Here is a 22,071-nt window from a genome sequence, read left to right as displayed (position 1 = left end):
CAAACAAACACTTGTGGGTTACGAGCCCACGCAATATGGGTCACTAAACTCAAATAAAGCGTTGTAGGGTCCAAACCACAAACCCAAATAAAACAAAAGGTACCTGAAAAGAGAACAAAATGACAAATGGAGAAAAAGCTAGCAAAACAGTAGTAGAAACAAAATCTCGAAAAATATCAATTTGAAACCTAAAATGCGAAAAACTGGAGAAAAAATCCTATTTGCTACCAAAAAATGTGGGGGGAATGTAAACTAACTAAAGAATCAAAGATTGGACAACACAGAAGGGTTTAGAATTTAATTACTTTCTGAAAACGAAATAAATTTTGTTTCACATTTCCTTGAAACAAAGTAAAGCATCGGGGCAGGTTTTGTTGATATCGGCGCCTAGCCACTCGCCGATCAAAAGTAATTAAATCCAAAACGAAGGCCGTCACCAAATCTAATTGCAAGGGGCAATATAAATAGTACTTGAGAAAGAACATAAGCAGAAAATATTACACATTATATAGGTCAACAAAATATACAGAAAGTACGAAAATTCATAGGCATAGTAAACACTAATAGGTCAGCTTCATAAACGATAGACTAATCCATTTACACAACAAATTATGTTTGCAAAATAATTACTAAAATTGAAAATTAAATTCTTTAAAATTAACTGAATTAAAATTCCACAAGGCAAAAGTCAAAATTAAATTACTGCCTCAAAATAATAAATTCTATTCAAAGTAAACTTAAGTGAAAAAGCAAACATTTTTCTAATGCATAATAAATTTACGAAAGACATTAAAATTTGCAAAAGGCACTAATAAAATTAAATTCAGAATAGCAATTCAAATAGCAACAAAAATAAATAATGCATGAAAAAAGTGCAACCATAAACATGTAGCTTAAATATTAACTGCCAACAGATATCTCTATATCTCACTTATACCACTAAATTGCTTTATATGTCAATTCTGTAACATTTTCACTCAGTTTACATCATTCAACAAAAAGGTTAATATATCATGTCAAAGTAAATATTACCATTTCGAAGTAACATTGAAACTTCGTCAAAAATGAATACCTAGCCAAGTAAAATTATCGTCTATTCTTGAAAAAAAAGTCTAAATCGGTAAGATTCAAAATAGGTTAAAAAAAATTCGACTATATCGATAAGATTGCATGCATGCGTATATGTCATAAAATAGTACTTAAAAATTGTCACATTCAGGATTCCTCAGGAAGGTAGCTAGTCTTCCTTACAGAAAATGAAATTCACAGTTAAATATAGGTCAAATCAGTAGGTTTAAAAAAAATGCACGTGCTAAATAATTATAACTTAAATATATAGAGATAAGATGGAATATATCTCTCAGGAGGAAAAAAAAAGGTCAAAATCACGAAATAAAATCCATATCTATATATATAGTCTCAAATATCATATACATATATTATCTCATAAATTCGAGACAAACATAGAAATCGAATAATCATAAATGTATACTAGATAAAATAGCTCAAGATGAAACAGGCTATACAAGTTAATTCAAGCTCTCATGTAAATAGAATGGTGCAACACAAATAAAAGAATAATTCATGCAAAGGATAAACAAAATATATATGACCTTAAAATTTAGCAAAACAAATCAAACGAATGGTCCAATGCACTGTAAGCAGTCTAATAAAATAAGTAAATCAAATGCATATATTCAAAAATGACGTATACCATTAATCACAACCTGTTATTTATCCAAGCATACATAAAAATTAACCCCAAAACGTAAACTCATAGGTTACCGTAGCAGACAATCGTCAGAACTACTTGTGTAACATGACATAAAATTCTCTGTGTTCGTGTACTCACTTATATTAATAACTACTCAACTTGTCATACATATTGCACGCTAGCAAAATACGACATGGCACATAACTACACAACTCTTACCATGTCAAGGACGGAACTTCCATCGTCCAAAACAAATGGCGGCATCCTCTGCTCCACCAAAAACGAACCACTCTGGTCCAAAACACAAAACAACTGAAAAAACAACGATTTACCATATCTATACAATGTCAATGTCAAGTCGGAAAAGGAAATGGAGGCATTTTGATGACTTAGAAAATCAATGCCCAATAAAGGTTTAGAATTCAAAGGTATAATTCTAAAACAATGTACGTAAGACTTATTTCCTAAGAAAAATTTCAAAAATATTACTTCCTTTGAAATAATTTTAGCACCAGACACCCCTATGAGATTGCTAGTAATTTTTACACGTTTCACGTTTTCTGGAACCAAATGCTCAGGCCAAACCGAAATCATGGCTGCAGTATCAATTACTAAATCCTGTTGCATTCCATTAACTTTAGCAGTAATAAGACATAACCTTGATTCTACTCTTATGGGGATTTGATGCTTTTGAATATCTACCAGATCCCCCCTTCGATCCGTAGATGATTCTAGTTTAAATTTTGCTTAGGAGCTCGACAAAATCTAGCAATGTGGTTTATTCCTTTACAAGCCCTACATATTATAGGTTTGTACGAATCAGAATTATTTTGACCTGTGTTCTGGTTACTGGCTGAACTACCCTGTGCTTCGTTCTCCCGGTTAAAATAATTCTGAGTTTGCGGCTTTTTCTTCTTGTAATTATTGTTATATTTTTTCTTATCCTTCATGGATGATTCAAGAGCTAACACAAGATTCTGCATATTTTCGCACACTTTCTCAATATCCGTTTGGGAATTAGAGGTGCTAACCTCACCCTTACTCGTCTCATTATGGCTTTGAGCTAAAGCTTGTTTAACCTCCCCTAATTCTTTAGAAAGTTTCTGTATTTCATTGTTATGAAAAGAATTTGGAGCTAGTACTGGCGGTTGATAAGTAGGTGGTAAATGATACGAAGAAAGAAATGAAGAATCATATTGCATCTGCGGAAAGGAATGAGAATTCCCCTGTACATGAGGAAACATTGGTGTCTGACCAGACATCCAAGAGCTACCAGGAAAATTGTAAGGTATTCCCTGCGGAATGAAGGGATTTTGTGCATAAGCATTAATTTCTTGCTGTTCTTCCTTAATACGTTCACTTAACATTGTTTCTTTGCGATCTACACTGTTCAACTGCTTTATTAATTCGTCCACTGAGCCAAAATGCTTGTCAGCAACTACACTCATGTACTTGGACCTAAGACCGTCTATAATATACATAATTGTCTGCTGAACGGTAGCAGTGGGCAAATACAACGCAACTAATCTGGCTTTTCGAATGGCATACATTTGTGGAGATTCACTAATAGATTGCTTAGCCCTACGTAACGTGTCTTCTACAGTTAAAGGCGAAGATATGCCTCTAAAGGTGGAAATCATGTCTTTCTTTACATCGTCATAAGATTTTCCATCATATGTACTTTCCTTTTTATAATTTAGGAACCAATCAAAAGCTAAATCTGTCAAACAAGTAGGCAAAACCTCTTTCAGTTTGTCATTATTCCACTTATAATATCTTCCGGCGTTTTCTAACTGTTCAAAAAATAAATCTACTTTATGAGGCTCATAACCTGTATAAGACGGAATTTTCACTAGCTGTCCTATACACTCCATAAAATTATTCCGATTTTCACTAGTCATTTTGCTACGTTGTGATTCTAATTGTCTACGAAGTTGCCCCCTCGTACGTACGCCACTAAAGACCTCCGTGGTTATTGAAACAGAATATTCCGCTAATACACACAAAAGGAAGTTTCAACTCAGCATATTATTAATAGCGTTGGCAAACGAGGCCTTTAACACAAAGCAAGAGAAGAATTCATTACTACGCATACAAGAAAGAAAAAAAAAGGAAAGGAAAAAAGACAACGAATTATTACTCGAAAGCAACACGACATACGAGACAGTTGAAACAGCAGATGCTGATTCGTCAAAAACAAAAGAAAATAAGAATAATCTATACAACAACCTTCACAATGCCAATCATGAAATGGATTCTAAATAAATTCAGATTTTATTCTAAAAAAAGTTGAGTATTATAAGCACTACTAAATAATGGGGAAAAATCAGAAGAGAGGAAAAAAAAAATAAATAAGTGCTTGAGACCAGCATTCCACCATGCTTAATTGGGATCGTGGCAAGTCTTATGCGAGAGTAGGTATAATAAGGAATTGGGGATGCACTGATGAACTAACATTTAAGCGAATTAAATGAACAGACCCAAATTTATACCTTTTAATATACGGATTTATTCCCTTCCTATTGATAAATGAGTCTATTGGCCTAGGATGAAAGTTATATCATACTCAGAGAGACCTTGTGTACATACCTCTTTTCCTGTCCATACCGGGCCCACTACTTCTCTTTTCGTTGGATGTCTTTTCACTTAAGACCACAAAGACGACGGACCGAGGTTCTAACCAGAATCATCCTTAGCCTTACTGTAGTCTGGATTTTATTCAGAAGTCACTTCCTAGGTTCAATTCAGCAGTTTTCTATCATTGAACCCGGCAGTACACTAAAGAATGCGGAATCCAGACAGGGTGGTATGATCAGGACAGAGCAATGTACTCAAAGAAAATACTGTAAAACTTCAATGGATCGTTCTCTCCAAGTATGATACAAACATTCTCCCGGTGGCCATCGAATACCAACCGTATTCGAATTTCATATATAACAAGAAAATAAAATAAATAAAATAAATAAAATGTACACAGAATAAGAAATATCACTACAAAGTTCAATGTTTAAGAGAAAATAAATGAATGGCGTCCATGGTCTGAATTGATAGTTCGCAGACATACTATTGCTATACAGTCTATGCAAATGTAAGAAAACTGAATTGAAATGTTAATATACACTGTCTTGCTGAAGCATGGCATCACTGAATTAATTTTAAAAAGAAAATATAATAATCACAAAGTAGTAATAATAATTATCACCATCACCAAATATCACATAACACTGTCACACTAATGTTTCAATCACAGAGAGCAGGAATAACGTTATCTCTGTTCACTATTAAGAACACAAGGATGAGTTTAATTCTAAAAACTTCATTAGGCTGATGGTATTCATGAAAGTTCATAAATACGTTTTTGTACCACAATTGATGAAAACCAGTCTGTGCTTCCACTAAAGGTCTTATTCACGAGCACACCGGTTGATATTAGCGCAGTCTATGGTGAGTGAACACAAGACGTTATGCAGTGATGATAATTCTTAAATATGATAATCACATATAAATCTAACAAAGATATACATAGTTTCATAACTATCACTTGGGCCAAAAGGGCATCGGAGTATGCACCACAAAGAGCTCTCAAAGTACACACAACTCTCACCGTTAGGCCAAATAAACTTTATGACACTTGATTAAGATGAGCGAGAGAAGAAATTTCAGAGTATGCCTTATTAATTATTACTTTAGGTTCTAAATAATCTTCATATATAGAAAGGGGTGGAGGAAGGCATGGCAATGGAGAATCTTGGTTTGTTATAGGAAAAGAATCCGTTGTTGTTTTAATTACTGGCTGAGATATCGTTGGTTTCGGACGAGGTGATTGAACCGTTTTCGTTTTGCAAGAGCAACAGAGATTTCTCAAGCAAAATCGAAAAGTAGAGAGAAGCAGGAATGCAAAAAGAAGGAACAGTAGTACTGACCAAGAAATTGTGGAGGCCAAATGAGCTGGTTTGTCTAATAGAAATGCACTAGCCCTAGATACTACACAAAACGACGCCAACACACGATGAAAATTCAGCAAATAAAGGATTGCCATGGTGAGCAAAAAATTCCATATAATCAACAAAACAGTTGGAGCATCAGAATGCAAATAAATAGGAATAGATTTCGGAGTTGGAACAGTTCGGTAAGGTGTGATATTTAGGTGTGGAATCTGAGATGCCCAAGATTTATCATAAACAAAGGAAACATTAAAGTGAGGTGACGTTTTATAAGGTGTATTAAGAGGGAATTGCAAATTATTTGTCCAGGCAGCGGGTAGTGAATGGATTATTTTGTGGGTAGTTGTTTGATTTAGGCCACAAGGATAAATCGGGTGTATCGTTGTGTAGGAATTCAAAATAATTTTCACATGACAAGGAACGTGAAGTATTACTACTCCAGGGTCGGTATGGGTTGGAATAGGAACTGTTGCTTCCGTGCTATTGGGATAAATAAAAAGAGCGGATGGAGGCGGATGAATAATTGCATAAAGATTAATATCTAGCTCGATAACATCGGTAAGGTGGGATTCATGACAGGTATAGGAGCAAGCCTGTAAAGTGTCAGCCACAGATTTAGCATAATACATTTGACTAAGACAATACGAATAACCATCATGGCGAGTCACAGTAGACGGAATTTTACATAAGCGTTCTGAATGAATCTGACAATGTTGCAAGTCTGATCCTGTAATTACAATGAATGTATTATCAGCTGACAAGGCTGCATATGCAGGGTCATAAGAAATGCGGCAAGTCATATTGTCATGTGAAAAGGGTATTGGTAAAACAGAGTATAATTTGTAATTAGCATTTGCCTGTACGATAGGAACTTTCAGTTGGATATGAATAAAATCTGACACAACAGAACAATGAACCAAATCAGTCTCGTAATATAAATCTAAGAGGTCCAATGGAATAGCAAGATCAAACTGATCTACCAAAATCCTTCTACGTAAATTGCTTAAATCTTGCTTAAGAATAGATGGTGACACTACCTGTGCTGATAGAAAATGATGCCGACAATTTTGAATTATTTCCTCATACATATAAATTCGAGAAAGTTGAGAAATTTGAAGTAAGGTTGTAAGTATTTCCAAAATAATAGATCGTGTAGTATGAGTTGTTTCTTCATGAATATTTCGAATTTCATCAGCCAAATTTTTCTGTTGATTTAGCACGTGACGAGAAAATTCATCAAATTTCCCAAAAGCAGATTGAACCTTTGACTGAAATAAATTAATTTCTTGAGTCATATTTCGATAAAAGATATGATTAGCTTCTAATTGCAAACGCACAGTATTAACAATCTGATTCAATTGTTCGACTTTAGTACGCAATGGTTGGACTTGTTTTGTAGTAGCAAAATCACAACAATAACTAGCAATGTCACCAATAAAACCAAACAGAGAACGTTTGCCCCGAAATTTCACATCACTTACGGTAGAATGATTAAAATGCTGTAAGAGACCAAAATGTTCAAACATATGCCTATGCAAACTAATTATAGTTCTAGCTAATTCACATTCGGTTGATACAGGTAAAGTTGTACCGCAGAAAACATGTTGAAGTGAACTGTCGAACTGTTTAATTTCCGGAATCTTTAACGTGATATTGTAGAATAGTGGTACACTGTAGGAATATGAAATAATGCTTGGTAGTGGTTTCAAATAGATGCCAGAAATTACTTGCATATGCTGAGTAGCGGTTAGAGATGATAAGCTTACGATCATCAAAATAAGACGGAAAGATCGCAAGATCAATCCGCTTTCCTGTGCACCTGTAAGCAAACAAAAAGAAAACGAAAATCAACTTCCATGCATTCAGTAGAGAAACAAAAATACAAAACATGCACGAATAGATGCTATCAATGAAGACGAATAATAGATACGAATTATACGTGAACGTACTACTGGAAGTACTCCCAATAGATCCTTTCTTTTCTAAATATAACTAGTAATGCAATAGAAATAAAACAATGGTAAACAACGTCCCTGGTACCTAACAAAAGGACAAACTAATACTTCTATTATTCTACATTAAAATAGCATCATTATTACCCGTACATATACTCATTTTTCCTGTCTTACATCTTGAATTACAGCTAACCTGTAATCGAACGATAAAATCAAAATAAATAAGACTTCAAATATGATACAAAACAAAACCCACTGATTATCATCATACGCTAACTCAGCTTAATCGAAATACAAAAAAGAAAAAGAAAAAATCGGAAGCAAATGAGAATGTTGTACTTTGATTACAGCATAAATATACAGACGTTCAACGATAAAACGACCAACGGAAACAAAACAATAAAAGAAAACTCAGCAAACGTAAAGATGTCAGGAGTATAACCTATTGACCACGTTCTGCTAAGAGAACGCTGAAACAACAAATTAAAATATGTAATCTCTAATTGTAAAAAAAGATCTCTAAATCGCGAAAGATGTTACGGTTTAAACGTAGATTCCCCCCTCCTATATCTAACCAAAGAATAGAAAAGATGATTCTAAATAGGTTAAAAGAAGGAATAACACTCTCCATTACAGTATAGAAGAATGAAAGGACGATTTGTGTTTCTACAAATCGTAGCTTGGCCATCGGGGTGAGATATTGACAAACTGGAACACACAGGCGCCCACCACTCGCCCATGCTACTGTAATGAACAGCGTTATTGGAGACCACCACCTGTGTTAGTGCCTAATCTAATTTTTTATTCCCTTTAGTGTTATTTACTCTGTCTTTTTGTTTAACAATCACACAAGTGTCTTCATATGTTTCTGAAGGAGTCTCTCTGATCTTCGAAGATTAGGGCCATCACCGGTTTTATGTTGTTCATGGTCCGGATGTTCATCATGTTTCGTGATTCGAGATGTCTCCTTATCCTCGGATTGTATTTTTTGTCGCCCAAAATCCTGTTGTTTAATTTTCTTCCTGTTTTCAGATTCTTGTCCTTCCTTTTCTTCTACTTCTGCTTTGTTATTATCTCCCTCCTCCTCCTCTTCTTCTTCCTTTTCTTCTGGAAAGAATTTCTTCAATCTGGACACAGTAATGGAATCTTCCACAAGTTTACCACGTGGAGAATAATACTGCACGATATAACTATTCTCATCATTCTTCTTAGTTATTATACCAGTGCCTCTGTATATTTGACTGAAAAATTTCGATTTTCCTGGTTTCGGATTTACGTCCAGAATTAAGACTGTCTCCCCAACTGAAAATTGTGGGTGCGACGTTTTGGCGTCAGATACTTTCTTCTGACATTCAAATTTCTTGCAAAGATTCATATATGCTTCACGGCGAGCTTCTTCAATCTTCTTCAGTCGATCTTCATTAGATTGAAACTGAACAGGTACAGACATGGTATTATCCACTGGCAGTGATGGATTAAAGCCCATTAAAAGATAAGCAGGAGAAAACTTCATTCCAGAATGGACGGCAGTATTATAAGAAAATGTGATGGATTGAACATAATCAGACCACTTTTCTTGTTTATCATACACATACGCTTTGAGAAGCATAGAAATTGTTTGTATAGCTTTCTCAACAACACCAATTCTAAAGTGCGCCATTGTATCTGCAAATTTCAAAGTAACCCCCAGCCGTTGAGTCAGCTCCTTAAACAACGCAGACTTGAAACTTGAAGCTCTGTCTAATCTGAGAAATTTAGGTGTGCCGTACCTTAGAAAAACATGATTCACTAAAGCATCCGCCACTGATTCTGCATCTACTTTCTCCAATGTTGTGGTCACCAAAAATCTGGTTGTATCATCAATTATCAAAAAAAGATAACGATGTTTATTTTTGTCTAGTACAGTCGGCCCGTAAATGTCACAAGTGATCGAAATGAATGGTACAGGACTGTTCTCACACATTTGTAATGTGTGGGGCTTTTTCCCATATATTGGACGCACAAGTTGACAAGTTATACATGATCGTACTTTAGAATACACATATCTCTTTAAATCATGAAAATAATATCGACGCCTCATATTCTCATAAACTTTGAGTGCACTCATATGGGCCCCGCCGTGTGGAGAAACATGATACTGTTCAAAAACATGTTTACGTAAACACAAGGGAACACAAATCAAATATACAATTTCTTCACCAATTTTCTGCCTGCGCATAAGTATACCATTTTTCAAAGAGAAATGATAGGCTGCCCGTTGAATTTTCGGTTCCACTTCACTACATAATCCATCCGTTTCTAACACTCGTATAATTTGAGATAGGTAACTATCTTTCCTCTGACAGACAGAAATGTCGAAATTTTCGTCTTTAAGAAAATAAAGCCTATTTTCTATATCAACTGCATTATCCTCTTCTGTTGGCTCATTTACAGGGTTTCTTGACAATGCATCCGCTATTTTATTGGATACGCCCTTACGGTGCAAAATGACAAAATTATAGTCTTGAAAGAAATTACTCAAACGAGCTAGCTTGCCTGTAAGATTCTTGGATGTTTGTAAGTAGCTTAAACTAGCATTATCGGTGATAACAGTAAATTTCTTACATCCCAACAAAAAGAATCTAAAAACACGAAATGCATAAGCAGCAGCAGCAATTTCTAGAGACATAACATCATAGTTTTTCTCCTGTGGTCTAAGACTTCTACTGCAAAATACAACTGGGTGTATTTCATTATTCTCATCTTCTTGTAATAAACAAGCACCAAGCCCGTCATAAGCTGCATCTACATGTAAAAAGGTCTTACGCGTCGTGTGAAAGGGCGCTAAAACAGGCGCGGATGCAATGCACTTTTTCAACATTTGAAAACTTTTTTCACATTGCTCGTCCCAATGAAATTTCGCTCGTTTTTTCAATAACCCCTGAAGAGGTAATGTTATGTTACTATAATTCCTTATGTGTTTTCGTAAGTATCCAGTAAGCCCTAAAAATGACTTCACTTTTTTAACTGTTGTAGGACGAGGAAAATCTTTCACAGCATTAAGTAAATGCGGCGCAATTTGTATACCACGTTCGGATACAAGATGTCCCAAAATTAATGCTTCATTATAAAATAATTGAGTTTTCTTAACTCCTAATCTCACATTAGCTCTACGAAGTCTCTTAAATACTTCTTCCATTGTATTAAGCATAGAGGAGAAGTCTTTAGAATAAAATATGAAATCGTCCACAAACGTGGAGAGTTCAGAGGCTGAAATACCTGCAGTTATCATAGCTACTAAGCGACACATCACTGAGGAAGAAATACACAATCCCTGGGGCATACAATTGTACTCCCAACTACCAATATTAGGAATGCTAAAAGCTGTTTTAGGTTTAGAACTCTCCGTCAATTCAATGTTAAAAAATCCAGAATTTAAATCAAGAACACTGAACCACTTGCAACCTGCTAAATTCGTAAATATTTGCTCCATGGACGGTATTGCAAAATTCTCATTTTTTCGCACAATCCGATTCAAAAATCGAAAATCAGATATAAATCTATAACCCCCTTGAGGTTTCTTTACAAGAAGAACAGGATTATTAAATCCTGAAGACCTAGACTTACGTATCACACCCTGAGATTCTAATTTTTCTAATTCATCTCTCATTTGATCTACCAAGTGCAATGGAACAGGATACTGCTTTACATTAACAATAGTGCCATCAGTAGGAATATCACACTTAATAAGACTAGTAACACCTGTACAAGTTTGATCCCAAGAAAATGTATCGCTGTATTTAAAAATTAAGTTTAAAATTGTGTCCTTTTGAGACTGAGACAAAGCCGGATTCACATTTAACAAAGAAGGATTATAGCGCTCCTGGTGATACTCTATACGCTTTCTAAGGTCTTCTTTTTCAGTTTCGCTTAACTCACTTTCCCAGTCTAGTGCCTTTTCGCCTTCTCCATCTTCCTCAAATATTTTACAAACAACGTCACAAGAAGATGCATAACCAATAACTGTATTCTTCTTTAAAACTACATTGTGAGGATTTGGATTTATAATGGGAATCAGTCTATTCTGATTTGGCAACAATGCATTGGGAATAAAAATATTGCGCTTTAACAACAAATCTACGTTTGGTTCAAAACACGAATATTCCTTTACATTCTGAACGTTTACTAAATCTATAGGAACAAAAGTACGTGTGTGAGGCAAAAGTTTTGTTTTGACCTTTAATACTAATTGAGGCTGTCCTTGTATATTGACTTTTGACAAAATACTATCTGGCAAAACATACTGTATTTTCTGAGAATTTGTAAAATTTGATTTGGGAGATTTACCATATCTATACAATGTCAATGTCAAGTCGGAAAAGGAAATGGAGGCATTTTGATGACTTAGAAAATCAATGCCCAATAAAGGTTTAGAATTCAAAGGTATAATTCTAAAACAATGTACGTAAGACTTATTTCCTAAGAAAAATTTCAAAAATATTACTTCCTTTGAAATAATTTTAGCACCAGAGATCCGTGGTTGAGATCCAAAGACCAAGATCGTGCTCTCTCAATTGCTTTTGACCTGACTGTCCCTCTGACGTCAGAATGAGATGATGGTGACACCACAGAGTTTCCTGAGCGTGGTCGGTTACCCAAAACTGACATTGACCAAGTCCATGTTTCCACATGTCGTCGACTCAACACAAAGTTCTCAAACTTGCTCATGAGACTGCTAACGTTGACAGGTAAACGAACCAAAAAGAGACTCACCTGAGTCAAAGTACTTACTTCTGTATTTATTACTTCCTTGTTGTCACATCGTGTCGTGGGTAAACGAACGAAACGAACAATGTCTTGCAGTAGCCTGACTATGAGGGGCCAATGAGGTCGAACCAATTGAGAGAAGCAATTGATCTAACAAAGCAAATTAAAAGCGTCGCGTGTGAGACTGTTTGGTAGGCAAAAGGTAATAGGAAGTTGCTACCAGTGTTTATTACAAATTACAAGTACAAAGACTTCCTCAATAACAGAAAAGCAATAGTTGATTAATCTTTCAATGCAAAGTCAGATTGCGAAGTACAACAGAATATTGGTGTTAATAACATCAGGCAGTGAACTCTTGAAGGCTGCTTGGCTTCCATGGATGACTGGTTGAATTTCCACATGAAATAAAGATGTCCTAGCTTGTCCTTACTTCATATCCCGTAACATGGCCTCCCTCCAAAATGTCGAATCGAAAGGAGTCGAATCCTTGGAGAATCCTGACGTTTCGACAGCAAAGATCTGTGGAATCGTAGGAGAAGAAAAAAAAATTAAGATCTTGAGATGGGATAGATGCTGTAAGTAAGATAAACTTCTTACCACTGGACCATAACGAAGAACGTAAGATGAACTGCCAATAATTATCCACACTGCTAAGAGATGGCATAAGCGATGCACTTGCTGGGGATGGGAACACACTTGTAGCACAACCATAACAGCCGATGATGCAAGAGTAGTAGTTGTTGTCAGGTGAATGTAGTGACGGTGTAGTGAAGAATGTCCCAAGAGAGTAGAATGAAAATGCTGGAGTAGAAAGCAGGATGGTGAGTACACAGTTCGATGAATAAATAAAACAATAACGTACTAAAACAGCTTCGTATTATAGCACACACGTAGCAACTAATGTTCCAATTATGATATGGGTGAGACGAGTAACACGTTACAGTTTATATTAAGTTGCATTAAGGTATGGTATAAGGAATTACGCTACCAATTGAACATTAAATAAATTACCAATAAATAAAAAATGCAATTTGTAAGTGTAGGATAAAATGAACTAAATATTCTTAAGACACAAAATGAACAAAATTAAAGCGTTGGCTGGAACGAAACCAAAATGGGAAATCTGGAAGAAAAACAAAACTTTGAAATTGTACCAACTGTAAACAAGTAATCTGGGTCATATCCCATGACCTAGATAAAATGTAAACAAACAAACACTTGTGGGTTACGAGCCCACGCAATATGGGTCACTAAACTCAAATAAAGCGTTGTAGGGTCCAAACCACAAACCCAAATAAAACAAAAGGTACCTGAAAAGAGAACAAAATGACAAATGGAGAAAAAGCTAGCAAAACAGTAGTAGAAACAAAATCTCGAAAAATATCAATTTGAAACCTAAAATGCGAAAAACTGGAGAAAAAATCCTATTTGCTACCAAAAAATGTGGGGGGAATGTAAACTAACTAAAGAATCAAAGATTGGACAACACAGAAGGGTTTAGAATTTAATTACTTTCTGAAAACGAAATAAATTTTGTTTCACATTTCCTTGAAACAAAGTAAAGCATCGGGGCAGGTTTTGTTGATATCGGCGCCTAGCCACTCGCCGATCAAAAGTAATTAAATCCAAAACGAAGGCCGTCACCAAATCTAATTGCAAGGGGCAATATAAATAGTACTTGAGAAAGAACATAAGCAGCAAATATTACACATTATATAGGTCAACAAAATATACAGAAAGTACGAAAATTCATAGGCATAGTAAACACTAATAGGTCAGCTTCATAAACGATAGACTAATCCATTTACACAACAAATTATGTTTGCAAAATAATTACTAAAATTGAAAATTAAATTCTTTAAAATTAACTGAATTAAAATTCCACAAGGCAAAAGTCAAAATTAAATTACTGCCTCAAAATAATAAATTCTATTCAAAGTAAACTTAAGTGAAAAAGCAAACATTTTTCTAATGCATAATAAATTTACGAAAGACATTAAAATTTGCAAAAGGCACTAATAAAATTAAATTCAGAATAGCAATTCAAATAGCAACAAAAATAAATAATGCATGAAAAAAGTGCAACCATAAACATGTAGCTTAAATATTAACTGCCAACAGATATCTCTATATCTCACTTATACCACTAAATTGCTTTATATGTCAATTCTGTAACATTTTCACTCAGTTTACATCATTCAACAAAAAGGTTAATATATCATGTCAAAGTAAATATTACCATTTCGAAGTAACATTGAAACTTCGTCAAAAATGAATACCTAGCCAAGTAAAATTATCGTCTATTCTTGAAAAAAAAGTCTAAATCGGTAAGATTCAAAATAGGTTAAAAAAAATTCGACTATATCGATAAGATTGCATGCATGCGTATATGTCATAAAATAGTACTTAAAAATTGTCACATTCAGGATTCCTCAGGAAGGTAGCTAGTCTTCCTTACAGAAAATGAAATTCACAGTTAAATATAGGTCAAATCAGTAGGTTTAAAAAAAATGCACGTGCTAAATAATTATAACTTAAATATATAGAGATAAGATGGAATATATCTCTCAGGAGGAAAAAAAAAGGTCAAAATCACGAAATAAAATCCATATCTATATATATAGTCTCAAATATCATATACATATATTATCTCATAAATTCGAGACAAACATAGAAATCGAATAATCATAAATGTATACTAGATAAAATAGCTCAAGATGAAACAGGCTATACAAGTTAATTCAAGCTCTCATGTAAATAGAATGGTGCAACACAAATAAAAGAATAATTCATGCAAAGGATAAACAAAATATATATGACCTTAAAATTTAGCAAAACAAATCAAACGAATGGTCCAATGCACTGTAAGCAGTCTAATAAAATAAGTAAATCAAATGCATATATTCAAAAATGACGTATACCATTAATCACAACCTGTTATTTATCCAAGCATACATAAAAATTAACCCCAAAACGTAAACTCATAGGTTACCGTAGCAGACAATCGTCAGAACTACTTGTGTAACATGACATAAAATTCTCTGTGTTCGTGTACTCACTTATATTAATAACTACTCAACTTGTCATACATATTGCACGCTAGCAAAATACGACATGGCACATAACTACACAACTCTTACCATGTCAAGGACGGAACTTCCATCGTCCAAAACAAATGGCGGCATCCTCTGCTCCACCAAAAACGAACCACTCTGGTCCAAAACACAAAACAACTGAAAAAACAACGATTTACCATATCTATACAATGTCAATGTCAAGTCGGAAAAGGAAATGGAGGCATTTTGATGACTTAGAAAATCAATGCCCAATAAAGGTTTAGAATTCAAAGGTATAATTCTAAAACAATGTACGTAAGACTTATTTCCTAAGAAAAATTTCAAAAATATTACTTCCTTTGAAATAATTTTAGCACCAGACACCCCTATGAGATTGCTAGTAATTTTTACACGTTTCACGTTTTCTGGAACCAAATGCTCAGGCCAAACCGAAATCATGGCTGCAGTATCAATTACTAAATCCTGTTGCATTCCATTAACTTTAGCAGTAATAAGACATAACCTTGATTCTACTCTTATGGGGATTTGATGCTTTTGAATATCTACCAGATCCCCCCTTCGATCCGTAGATGATTCTAGTTTAAATTTTGCTTAGGAGCTCGACAAAATCTAGCAATGTGGTTTATTCCTTTACAAGCCCTACATATTATAGGTTTGTACGAATCAGAATTATTTTGACCTGTGTTCTGGTTACTGGCTGAACTACCCTGTGCTTCGTTCTCCCGGTTAAAATAATTCTGAGTTTGCGGCTTTTTCTTCTTGTAATTATTGTTATATTTTTTCTTATCCTTCATGGATGATTCAAGAGCTAACACAAGATTCTGCATATTTTCGCACACTTTCTCAATATCCGTTTGGGAATTAGAGGTGCTAACCTCACCCTTACTCGTCTCATTATGGCTTTGAGCTAAAGCTTGTTTAACCTCCCCTAATTCTTTAGAAAGTTTCTGTATTTCATTGTTATGAAAAGAATTTGGAGCTAGTACTGGCGGTTGATAAGTAGGTGGTAAATGATACGAAGAAAGAAATGAAGAATCATATTGCATCTGCGGAAAGGAATGAGAATTCCCCTGTACATGAGGAAACATTGGTGTCTGACCAGACATCCAAGAGCTACCAGGAAAATTGTAAGGTATTCCCTGCGGAATGAAGGGATTTTGTGCATAAGCATTAATTTCTTGCTGTTCTTCCTTAATACGTTCACTTAACATTGTTTCTTTGCGATCTACACTGTTCAACTGCTTTATTAATTCGTCCACTGAGCCAAAATGCTTGTCAGCAACTACACTCATGTACTTGGACCTAAGACCGTCTATAATATACATAATTGTCTGCTGAACGGTAGCAGTGGGCAAATACAACGCAACTAATCTGGCTTTTCGAATGGCATACATTTGTGGAGATTCACTAATAGATTGCTTAGCCCTACGTAACGTGTCTTCTACAGTTAAAGGCGAAGATATGCCTCTAAAGGTGGAAATCATGTCTTTCTTTACATCGTCATAAGATTTTCCATCATATGTACTTTCCTTTTTATAATTTAGGAACCAATCAAAAGCTAAATCTGTCAAACAAGTAGGCAAAACCTCTTTCAGTTTGTCATTATTCCACTTATAATATCTTCCGGCGTTTTCTAACTGTTCAAAAAATAAATCTACTTTATGAGGCTCATAACCTGTATAAGACGGAATTTTCACTAGCTGTCCTATACACTCCATAAAATTATTCCGATTTTCACTAGTCATTTTGCTACGTTGTGATTCTAATTGTCTACGAAGTTGCCCCCTCGTACGTACGCCACTAAAGACCTCCGTGGTTATTGAAACAGAATATTCCGCTAATACACACAAAAGGAAGTTTCAACTCAGCATATTATTAATAGCGTTGGCAAACGAGGCCTTTAACACAAAGCAAGAGAAGAATTCATTACTACGCATACAAGAAAGAAAAAAAAAGGAAAGGAAAAAAGACAACGAATTATTACTCGAAAGCAACACGACATACGAGACAGTTGAAACAGCAGATGCTGATTCGTCAAAAACAAAAGAAAATAAGAATAATCTATACAACAACCTTCACAATGCCAATCATGAAATGGATTCTAAATAAATTCAGATTTTATTCTAAAAAAAGTTGAGTATTATAAGCACTACTAAATAATGGGGAAAAATCAGAAGAGAGGAAAAAAAAAAATAAATAAGTGCTTGAGACCAGCATTCCACCATGCTTAATTGGGATCGTGGCAAGTCTTATGCGAGAGTAGGTATAATAAGGAATTGGGGATGCACTGATGAACTAACATTTAAGCGAATTAAATGAACAGACCCAAATTTATACCTTTTAATATACGGATTTATTCCCTTCCTATTGATAAATGAGTCTATTGGCCTAGGATGAAAGTTATATCATACTCAGAGAGACCTTGTGTACATACCTCTTTTCCTGTCCATACCGGGCCCACTACTTCTCTTTTCGTTGGATGTCTTTTCACTTAAGACCACAAAGACGACGGACCGAGGTTCTAACCAGAATCATCCTTAGCCTTACTGTAGTCTGGATTTTATTCAGAAGTCACTTCCTAGGTTCAATTCAGCAGTTTTCTATCATTGAACCCGGCAGTACACTAAAGAATGCGGAATCCAGACAGGGTGGTATGATCAGGACAGAGCAATGTACTCAAAGAAAATACTGTAAAACTTCAATGGATCGTTCTCTCCAAGTATGATACAAACATTCTCCCGGTGGCCATCGAATACCAACCGTATTCGAATTTCATATATAACAAGAAAATAAAATAAATAAAATAAATAAAATGTACACAGAATAAGAAATATAACTACAAAGTTCAATGTTTAAGAGAAAATAAATGAATGGCGTCCATGGTCTGAATTGATAGTTCGCAGACATACTATTGCTATACAGTCTATGCAAATGTAAGAAAACTGAATTGAAATGTTAATATACACTGTCTTGCTGAAGCATGGCATCACTGAATTAATTTTAAAAAGAAAATATAATAATCACAAAGTAGTAATAATAATTATCACCATCACCAAATATCACATAACACTGTCACACTAATGTTTCAATCACAGAGAGCAGGAATAACGTTATCTCTGTTCACTATTAAGAACACAAGGATGAGTTTAATTCTAAAAACTTCATTAGGCTGATGGTATTCATGAAAGTTCATAAATACGTTTTTGTACCACAATTGATGAAAACCAGTCTGTGCTTCCACTAAAGGTCTTATTCACGAGCACACCGGTTGATATTAGCGCAGTCTATGGTGAGTGAACACAAGACGTTATGCAGTGATGATAATTCTTAAATATGATAATCACATATAAATCTAACAAAGATATACATAGTTTCATAACTATCACTTGGGCCAAAAGGGCATCGGAGTATGCACCACAAAGAGCTCTCAAAGTACACACAACTCTCACCGTTAGGCCAAATAAACTTTATGACACTTGATTAAGATGAGCGAGAGAAGAAATTTCAGAGTATGCCTTATTAATTATTACTTTAGGTTCTAAATAATCTTCATATATAGAAAGGGGTGGAGGAAGGCATGGCAATGGAGAATCTTGGTTTGTTATAGGAAAAGAATCCGTTGTTGTTTTAATTACTGGCTGAGATATCGTTGGTTTCGGACGAGGTGATTGAACCGTTTTCGTTTTGCAAGAGCAACAGAGATTTCTCAAGCAAAATCGAAAAGTAGAGAGAAGCAGGAATGCAAAAAGAAGGAACAGTAGTACTGACCAAGAAATTGTGGAGGCCAAATGAGCTGGTTTGTCTAATAGAAATGCACTAGCCCTAGATACTACACAAAACGACGATAACAATACCAAATTTATAGCAATAAAGCACATACTATATGGGGGCGATTCCACCACTAGTCTTAGGCGACTAGAACCATGAGCAAAATTAGACAAGATAATGAATATGAATTTAGTGTAAAAATAGTTTGAAAATAACCAATGCATTTTCATTGAAAATTGGTAGCAATAAGGGCGTTAAGGAATAGAAGGTAAGCAAAGGAATAGCAACTAATTTTGAACAGTCTCACCCTAATTCGAAGTCGTTCCATTCTTCTCCCTCTTACTCATAGGCGATGTTTAGGCGCTGTCCTCGAAGTTCCAGTGACTTGCAGGTTGGGTTGTCCTGATGAAGTCCATGATGAAAACTTGTCCGACAATCAACCATGGCATTGAATGCCGGACCCCAAAGGCAGGGAGACTCCGATGTGCCTCGCCTCGTGGTTGAGATCCAAAGACCAAGATCGTGCTCTCTCAATTGCTTTTGACCTGACTGTCCCTCTGACGTCAGAATGAGATGATGGTGACACCACAGAGTTTCCTGAGCGTGGTCGGTTACCCAAAACTGACATTGACCAAGTCCATGTTTCCACATGTCGTCGACTCAACACAAAGTTCTCAAACTTGCTCATGAGACTGCTAACGTTGACAGGTAAACGAACCAAAAAGAGACTCACCTGAGTCAAAGTACTTACTTCTGTATTTATTACTTCCTTGTTGTCACATCGTGTCGTGGGTAAACGAACGAAACGGACAATGTCTTGCAGTAGCCTGACTATGAGGGGCCAATGAGGTCGAACCAATTGAGAGAAGCAATTGATCTAACAAAGCAAATTAAAAGCGTCGCGTGTGAGACTGTTTGGTAGGCAAAAGGTAATAGGAAGTTGCTACCAGTGTTTATTACAAATTACAAGTACAAAGACTTCCTCAATAACAGAAAAGCAATAGTTGATTAATCTTTCAATGCAAAGTCAGATTGCGAAGTACAACAGAATATTGGTGTTAATAACATCAGGCAGTGAACTCTTGAAGGCTGCTTGGCTTCCATGGATGACTGGTTGAATTTCCACATGAAATAAAGATGTCCTAGCTTGTCCTTACTTCATATCCCGTAACAATATGATAACTGAATATCTGAAAATAGAGAATATTTACGTCATCAGTAATTGGGAGGAAAACAATGTCACTGGGGCGCCGCATTCCCCTAGCCCCTATTTAGCATTATCACTCTTTCTCTTTCTGGCTCTTACCCATTCTCCGATGCAGTGGCGACGATTGGACGTTAAAATTGGGGAGGCGGGGGGAAGACATGATCTGAATATTTGTATATCAGTGTTAGTTTTCCTGGTTGTTTCTAACACTTTGTTTAATGAAAGGTTGTGTAACTAATAGAATACTATCTTTTTAGTTAATATACCTTATATCGTATTGTACTCTTAAACAACGAAAGTGTAAGAAGAGATTTGATTTCTTGCTCATGACATCTTAAAATTCTGTCTGGAAAATTGTGTGATCGGATTATTTAATAAGAAATTTGCAAAACAAATAAATAGAAAGGATAATATTAATCACAGTAATGAATAATAAGGCTTGTTTTGCAAAAGTTATATTGAAACTGGGAATGAACAACTTATATTTTTAATTTCACCGATGCTACTAAATGTTTGTTATTACTCTCAGAAAATGAAGGACAATAAATAATACAAGCATATGCTACGACATTTAAAGAAATACGCAATTGTAATATTAATTGCTTTGAATTGAGATTAAAACGCAATTCCTGTAGCTTTCTTAACCCCACGGGAAGACAAGTAACCAATACTTACTCACGCAACATCAAATATTATATGGCACCAGTGTTTCCTATGAACCAGTAATGCACAGAAACACTTTACATTTCCAAATAAAACTATATTCATTAAGGGGTCACTTCGAAAAAGTGGGGAGGAGACAAGTGCCCTCTCTTGCCCCCCCTAATCGCCATCCCTGTACCGATGTGAAAGACATGTACTGTCTTTGGAAATTATTCAGTTAAATATTTAATTTAGTTAGGGAACAACTAAATTAAAACTCTGGTCTTCAGGTGAGAGCATTATTTTTAATTAAAACTATATTATTGGTATAGTAGTACTAGTAATGATGTAGCTAATGTAGTGCTAATAAGTGCTCATTATTGTTTGCTGTAGTGCTATCCTATTGTTGCCCATTTAGCGGGCTTCGTGTGTTGCAGGTGTCGTTGTCTCCAGCCCCCACCACCACCTCCACAACCACCAAGCGCCGCCGCCGCCGCCGCCATCTGACGCCAAAAGAAGGAAGCGGAAGAGGAAGAGAAGGGGTAGAAGAGGATTCCGAGGGGAAGGAGCGGTCAGTACTAATTATATATCATTGTCTAGCAACAGAATTCTCAGAGTAAAGATGGGTTGCCACGTTAGAAGAACTTGTAGCTGTCATAAAAAAAAAATCTTCAAACCTTACCATATTTCACCGTGTACACATAGTTTGAAAGGGTCATAAAATATTATTTCCATCTTGCAAGGAGTTGAACAGTGTGCAACATTCTGAGACGTCTTGCTTGCTACCTGCTATCGCCCTCCCACTGACTGAGGAAAAACCAGTTTCGTTGCTTCCGAAACAACGGATTCTTTTGGACAGGGAGGGGAAGTGCGCCAAAATACACGTTTTTAATGAGGAGGTTCACTGTTTATTCACTAGAGTGCAGTGCTGTATGGGTGGAGATACCTTTCATGCTTTCAAGAAGTTGTAACATGTAAAGAGTAAATAGAAAGATCGAGTTGCAAGTTTTTTTAATTT

At 35.4% G+C, this 22,071-nt stretch overlaps 1 protein-coding gene across 1 annotated transcript in view; it reads left to right on the top strand.

Moving 5' to 3' along the window:
- Window positions 1-22,071, top strand: part of LOC145691115 (uncharacterized) — a 465,209-nt gene that overhangs the window by 422,051 nt on the left and 21,087 nt on the right. Inside the window, exon 8 of the mRNA XM_081766826.1 lies at window positions 21,491-21,624. Within this exon, the coding sequence (XP_081622952.1) occupies window positions 21,491-21,624 (134 nt within the window). The remainder of the gene's footprint in view (window positions 1-21,490; window positions 21,625-22,071) is intronic.

This window comes from Thermobia domestica, chromosome 7 (genome assembly GCF_964235325.1).
Source record: "Thermobia domestica chromosome 7, izTheDome1.hap1.1, whole genome shotgun sequence".
NCBI classification, from domain to species: domain Eukaryota; kingdom Metazoa; phylum Arthropoda; class Insecta; order Zygentoma; family Lepismatidae; genus Thermobia; species Thermobia domestica.
The sequence above is the reverse complement of the archived record's forward strand: the minus strand, read 5'-3'. Positions and strand labels throughout refer to the sequence as shown.